Raw genomic sequence first — 7241 nt, forward strand, 5'->3', positions numbered from 1 at the left:
GAAGGCGACTCTCAGTGCCACGTCGCGCATATGAATCAGGCAGCGTTCCCCTGGCACAGCATGCCAAGCAATTCATCTTCCACCAGGACTTCTTCAAGCAGAAGAGAAAACACCAAACTTTTTGCTATTGCGCTTCCCTGCAAAAACCTTGGGGAAAGGAGGCTTGGGGAGATGGGGGCTGCGGCCTCCCCAGAGCGCAGGCTTGTCCCTCTGCCTCTGATCAGCTGGGTCTATAGCAGGTATTTTCCAGTCCTGTAGACACATCAACAGGTCCCAGAGTGGCTCCCGCATGCATGGCCAACCCTGCTGCCACTGTGAGCATCGGAGCTAACTTTCTAGCCTGCTTACTGCTACCTCCTCTCCAAGCTTAGGAAGTACGTTCCTGCTGCTATCAAGAGGAAATCGATATACACAGAAGTTCATAACAAACTAATCTGGTTTACAGCATGAATGAGACTTGCCTGGAAAAACGGAGATAATGATGTCTGCCCTTCCCAAAGCAGTACCAGCATCAGACCATCGTTATCATGCTTTACACGCGGGAGAGCACAGGGGGAGCACAGTGTATATCCCAAATAAAGGAATCATACATCCGGTTTGGGAAGTGACACTTTATTCTTACGACAGAAGAGCTATATCCATTGTAACACAAAATGTCAGACTTCAGAGGGTGCTCCATCTTCCACAGAGGAGAAAGCCCCCCCTGAAAGGTGAGCAGGTACTCACAGCCTGGTGGCACCCCAAAGAGCTCCCCCCCACCGCCTGCAGTCCTGAGATAACCAAGAGCCTTGGTGAGGAACAAAAAGCACGCCAGTGACATCTGAGCACACCACACAACATAGAGGTGTCAACACAGGTATGGGGCCTTCACATGGCCCTTTGTGTCTGTGTTTGTCTCCTGAGTGATGGCAGACTCAGGTAAGTGGCTATCTTGGCAAGAATTTCAACCTTGTTGAGCAATGAGCTGTTTGCAAGAGCAGGAGGTATCTGCAAAGAACCTGCTACTCATGACTGATCCTTCCCCAGGTCCCTGTCCTCAGGGACAAAGCCCTTGGCTCCCATTAGGAGAGGACAACGCCAGGGCAGGATACTCCAGCCTCCCACAAGGCTTGTCTCTCTGCTGGGGCCCAGATTTGGGGGATCCCTTTGGGAAAAGCTGTGAATGGTGATGCTGTGGCTCCTCAAACCAGTAGTTCCCACCATCTTCCCAGAGATGCTGAGACAGTCTGGGGAGTGATGAACACATTTCCCAGTTCAAAGGTGGGGCTTGGGTATTGGCACAGGACAGCCCTGGGGCAGAGCTAGACTTGCCCTCCCACCACAGAGAAATTATGCTTTTCAGAGGAATTGGTGGGGTTTGGGAATCAGCACGAAAGGAAGGAGAAGAAGGAGTTCCCTGAAGAACAGAAGCAACCCAATGCCACAAATTAAGGGTGGGAGGGGAGAATTTGTCCTCGCTACCTCAAGTGTCCTGCCCAGGGGTGCTCCACACCTGGCTGGTGGCTGGCAGTGGGATGCTAAGTGATGGTCTGGCGGCTGAAGAGGTCGAGGGTGAGGGCGCTGAGGAAGGCTGGGATGCTGTCCTGGCGAAGCAGGTGGATTTCGATGAGTTCCCGGATGGTTCGTGAGAACTCAGTTTCCAGAAGCTGCATTTTTCCACCGGAGGAGCTGGAGGCCTGAGGGGAAAGAAGAACAAGCCCGTTAATACAGCAGGGTTTTAATTCACCTCCTGTGATGTGAGTGGCATCGCCCTGAAGCCTCCTTCGGCACAGATCCACCTGTAATCAAGGACACGTTATCTGCTACAGCGCCGGTGTTGGGCACACGGCGCGATTGGGCCGGTACTGAGTTGGGCATCTCCAACGTCCCCACGCAGGACCCCTGCACGAGCTGCCCCCAGTGACAAACGATACGGTGGGGAGACGAGTGGTTTGACCATCCTGGAAAGAGGCGGCGCAGGGGCCGGGCTGCACCGCCGGCGCAGAACCAGGGTGCCCACGTTGGGGTCACCCATTGCCACCACCACTGAGGTCTCAGGTGGCAGGAGCTATGCGCTAGGGCTTCCTCTCCATGAAAACGCTTACCCCTGAAGTCATTCTGTTTCTGTAGGAGGAAGCAGACCTGTTTCTAATTAACATGACTCCTTCCCAACAAGCTGCTGATCCGCCCCGCATCCCTAAAGTGTTTCTGGATGTTTAAATCAGCCCGACAGCGCATAGCCGAGAGCTCCAGAGGAATTATTCCAGAGATGCTCTCATGAAAATAAGGAAACTCAACATGTGGGAAGACATTACAAATCTCCTGTAACATATAAAACAAGCAAAAAAAAGCTAAATGCAAGAGAAATAAGAAACTCTTGAAGCCTCTCCTGCCCCCGGAGGCACAAAAGCTGCTTGTTTATTAATAAACAGCAAAAACATCATAGCGCAAATGCTAATTTTTTCCCCTGCCATTTTCCTCTTCAAAATGCTCCTGTTCCTAATTGCTCTGCAGCTCTGCTTCCCCTTGGAGCCCAGGCTGGGCAGCGCAGGCAGTGCTGGGCAAAGCCGGCATCCCCCTGGGCGGGCGGGAGCAGGGCAGCCCCCCACCCCAACGTATGGCTGCCAAAAGCCAGGGCAGAGGATTGCCACGTGAAGGGAAAACACAGCTTTACCTGCTAGGAGAGAAGGGAAGCGATAACAGCCGAGAGCCCTGGGGAACCTGCTTGTTTCTGATTTGATGTTCTCAGGAGCCTGGATACATTTGACTATGAACTTTTCATGTATGTGTCACTTTGGATTGCAAAGAGTGCAAGGTACCAAGGATGCCCGCATCCCCCCTGAGCCAGGCAGGGAATCTAAACGAGGTTTCCGCATGGAAAAGTAAATTAGCTTTTGTTTAAATCTCCTCCACGTCGGCTCGGTTGTTTTTCAGCAACTCCAAAGGATGTTCAGGGCTTTAGTCCGCTGCTTACTGGAGCTTCCCGACTTGCCTTCTGCTCATCCGATGTACCGCTGGGTCAGATTAAAGAGGCAAAGTAGGAAGAGGGCGGAGATGGCAGATGAAGAAGCCGGTTGGAGGCACAGGGAGGGATGTACGTCCACAACCCACGTAAAGCCAGAGGCGCAACGCGATGCCGTGGCACAGCTAGGAGCTAGTACATGGGCTGGATGCTGTGAAAGCAGCACAGGTTTTGTTTTGCAAATCACCCCCCGCCCCGATTGGGCTGATGGGAAGAGCTGGTTTTGGAGGAAGGTCCGAGAATTATGAATGCATCACTTGCGTCTCCAAAGCCAGCACCGAATTGGATTCATCGAAAATGGGGATTCAAGCTCTGTATGAAATACAAGCTGCCTCCTTTGCAGATTTAAAACACTCTTTGGGCACAGAATTAATTTTCTAAGAATTTACAAGTAAATCCATTAATTGGTTTACTAGTTTAATTAATTAAAGCAAGTTCCTTAAGAAATTTAGCAGCCAGTGCCAGACCATTTGCTTGTGTTTTATGATCTCGAAAACGGAGTAACATAAACGTTTTAAATTTCCCCTCTACTTTGAGCTCACTGGCGTCGCGGGTGAAGGCTACATTTGAATAATTTCTTTTTTTATGGGATTAATGGTAATTTCTCTCTACTATTCTTCACAACCGAATCTTCCTCCCCCAGCAGGCGCAGAATAATAACGTTCAGAGAAAGTTAGGTGAACAAATACGTGTTTCTAAGAAGACTTATTTCCCACCGTGTTCAATGGGACCACGGTTTCTCTCAGTTGTCAGATGGTCAAGAGAGGCACTGTCCTCCCCGCCCTGGTCTCCCTCTCCCCAGGAATTCAAAAAAATCCAAAAAACCTCCAAAAAAAAAAATATTCCAGACTTCTCACCCAGGTTTCTTATGATCTCTTCTGCAACAGGAACAAGGCAAGAAAGCAGCCACTTGGAAAAAAGGCAATTCTTCCTCTGGCGGGAGATGTTTACATGCTAACTTTGAGGATGGATGCACTTGCAGTTCAGTTCATTCAATCTCACACTGCTTTTAAAAAAGTGCAGAAACTTCCCCCCCGTCCCCCCCCGGGAGTGTTTTAAAATTGCTATCATTGTTACCCTTCTTATTATTTGTTTTTATTGCCTTTTTTTCTTCACCCATCTGTTCATAATGTAGTATAGACTGAGACATATAGATAGATTTGTTGCTTTGAGTTCAACAGCAGGAGTACCTTTGCAGTGTGTGCTTCACAAATAAAGTGATTATACGAAATAATAGCAATATGTTCCCATTAATTCACAGGATTTCTTTTCAAATGCCCGTCTGCACCCTGCCTGGTGCACCGGGTGAGCCGCAGGCAGAGAGGGAAGTGCCGGGGCGGGTGGCATGGGAGCGAGCAGGGGACCACGACGAGGCAGGGGGATGCGCAGGAGGGGAGGATGCCGGTGGGGATGCTCTGCTGAATGAGCGCTGCGGGGTCTGGTTGCTTCATGCCGGTTTGGATCAATGCAGAGCATCCCTGTGACTGCAGCTCTGAAAACCGGATTTACGAAAGATACCAAGATGAAATTTTTCTTACAGTAGTTCAAAGCTGTAAGGGTGCTCGAGTCCTCCTCTTCACTGTCGTAGTTAGGATGCCCTCCGCTCATTTTTAATCCATTTTTTAAATGAATAAAAAGTCTCAACCCTCAAAGAAAAACTCCTGGACATCGCCCCCCCTGCTAACAAGAACTTGCACATACCAACTATTCACATGACACACTCCATGTCACGCCATCGCCATTCAGCTGGTGACGCATCCCTGGGAACTCAAAGTTTCAATGAAGTCAAAAGCCTCCCAAGCTCATCTAGGTAGAAAATGCCCAGCTGAGGAACCTAAACAAGTGTCACACATCTATGGGGACAATCTGTAAGTGGGAATGGGGAAAGAGAGACCAGAGCACATCCAAACCCAGGCCTAACTGCTCTGTGCCCTACACCATTGACATGTCTTATTCAGAGCTACACCACTATAGCGTGTTATTGCTTTTAAAGACAAGCGTGAAAGAAAAAGCATCAAGACTTAGAGTCAAACCAAATAGATGGTGTCAAAGGAAAAGCCGAGCCTGTGAGCACCCCCAATCGCCCCGTAGTCACTACATAGAGGAGCCAATGCAACAGGAGACTTTGGGGACCACCACCACACTTCACTCCCCCTCCCCCCACTACGCTGAGCCAGCCAAGTGCAGTGCTTCACTAGAGATGCAAATATTCCCCCCATGCCCCCAGTTCCCCTGAGCAGAGAGCAGCCCAGGTTGCTGAAGCTAAGCTCTACGAGAATACCATCGCACAGGTTCTCTTTACACAGACCTATGTTAGTTTCTTCTAATTCATGGAAAAAGTCTGCCTGGCTCACTAAACTACTGAGATTCAGGTCTATCTTATGTTTTATTCAGATCTCAAATACTTGCAAAAGGAAAGATTCCAGCTTTCGCTAAGCTCCGTTGCCAGTTCAGTCTGATTTAAGGCCTATCGGGACCTTTTCTAGAAAAGCAATGGAAATCAATCTTTGCCCCGTGTTACTGCACACTCGGTTCTGCTGGGGAGGGGGGGGATGCAACTCCTGCCATAGATTTGAAGGCTGACACCCCGTTTTTCTCCTCGCAGGCTGTGCTACCCCATAGAGCAATCAGATCAGCGGGCAGATTTCACTATATTGTAAAACATGAAGACGACAGGTCTATTTACCACACTGCAGTAGCTGCTCTTGGATCTGCTCGGAGAAAGGAGCCGTTAGTACAATTGTTTTTCCATGAGAATCAAGATCAGCTGCCGCCTGCCAGAAGGAAACATCATAAATCTTCCTCTTAACCCTGGAAATTGGTAAATTATTCAAGGCTTTATAGTTTAGATATACATATAAAAGTCTCTCAAGTAACAACCAGCGTGGTAGAAAAGAGAGTTCTTCTCTCCAACAGGGACCATCTCAGTGGTCTCAAAGCAGACAATGCAGAAGATGCAGAGGAGGAATCGACGTTCCCCAATGTCCCTGCGGGGGGACGGACCTGCAGCTGGCCAGACTGAGCTGGTAATGCCGCAACACACGGAGCATAAAGGAGACCAAATTGACTGATGTCACTTCAGCGTAACATATACAGGGCTACCGACTGCACTGATTTTGCCGAGACGGCTCTTTGCCCCCATGCTGCTATCGCACAGGAACACTCCCTGAAAGCCAAGTCCCAGCATTTACTTCTCTGCTTGTTCCACCAGCTGAGGTAGCTACATCAAAAGCGTGACGGTGTCTCCCGCAGTCATTTACAAGCTAACATATGGTTCACAAGTGCACTCTGAACTAGATACACCATTTTTTTTTTGTTTCCTGTATGCCCTTTTCCTCTTCTCTTTGACATATTTTGGTAGCTAAAAAGAGTGGCTCCAAACTCTGGTTCCAAAAGTGCCATCAGCTATAAACCGGCATGCAGCGTGATTTTAATCATGCAAAGGATGCTTCTTGAAAAATACTGCTCGAGCATAAGACCCAATGTCCTGTAGGCCTTCAGACTCTGGAATAAGACTGAAAAGAGGGTGATTGCATGACCCAAGGAGAAGGCCGACATGGAGATGCAGTATCATGAGAAAACATGGGGTAGAAATGCAGAAAAATGGAGAAGAGGGCTTCAGCATTGAACGCAACCTGATAACCTCATCTAGGCTTCCCTTTCCATGAAAGGTTGGACCAGATGATCCTTTGAGGTCCCTTCCAGCCTGGGCTGGTCTAGGATTCTATGATTTCAGCGTAAAGTGTGGATATTCTACCTCCAATTTCCACAGCAAGAAAGCACAACTGCCTTCAGGGGTGCGATCCACGCAGGACATGCGCTCCTGCACCTTCAAACACACACCCCCAAGCAACGGAGGTGGAGTTTCCAAACGTTTTTTGGTGAGATGAGGACAGCAATGGTGGAGCTTTGTGCCAGGTGGAGCAGCAAGACAGTTGCAGCTCAGCTTGGGAACCCCGGCTGAACCTCCTCAGTGTGAGGAAGGGTGAAGCCCAGGACTTTGGCAGGGCTGCCGGAGTGGCTTTCCACCCCTTGGCACAGTCACAAGCCTTTGCTTTGCAGATGCCGCTCGGCCATGCTCTACGGTAGATGGTACTTCTCAAGGATAAGATGTATTAGGGGTCAAAACGAGCAAGTGAATCATTGCCCAGTGACATTTACCCAGCGAATGTATTGTGGAGGCTCCATCTCATCTTCTATGCTCCTTCCATAAATCACTGTCCCCGCTGCATCCCTACAC

General features: G+C 49.3%; 1 protein-coding gene across 1 annotated transcript in view; it reads right to left on the reverse strand.

The window, feature by feature from the left end:
- Nucleotides 1–1026: 1026 nt before the first annotated feature.
- MAD1L1 (mitotic arrest deficient 1 like 1) overlaps nucleotides 1027–7241 on the reverse strand; it is a 392177-nt gene continuing 385962 nt past the window's right edge. The window contains exon 17 of the mRNA XM_009645922.2: nucleotides 1027–1676. Coding sequence (XP_009644217.1) covers nucleotides 1518–1676 — 159 coding nt within the window. The 3' untranslated portion in view covers nucleotides 1027–1517. The remainder of the gene's footprint in view (nucleotides 1677–7241) is intronic.

This window comes from Egretta garzetta, unplaced genomic scaffold, assembly GCF_000687185.1.
Source record: "Egretta garzetta isolate BGI_Z169 unplaced genomic scaffold, ASM68718v1 scaffold299, whole genome shotgun sequence".
NCBI lineage: Eukaryota > Metazoa > Chordata > Aves > Pelecaniformes > Ardeidae > Egretta > Egretta garzetta.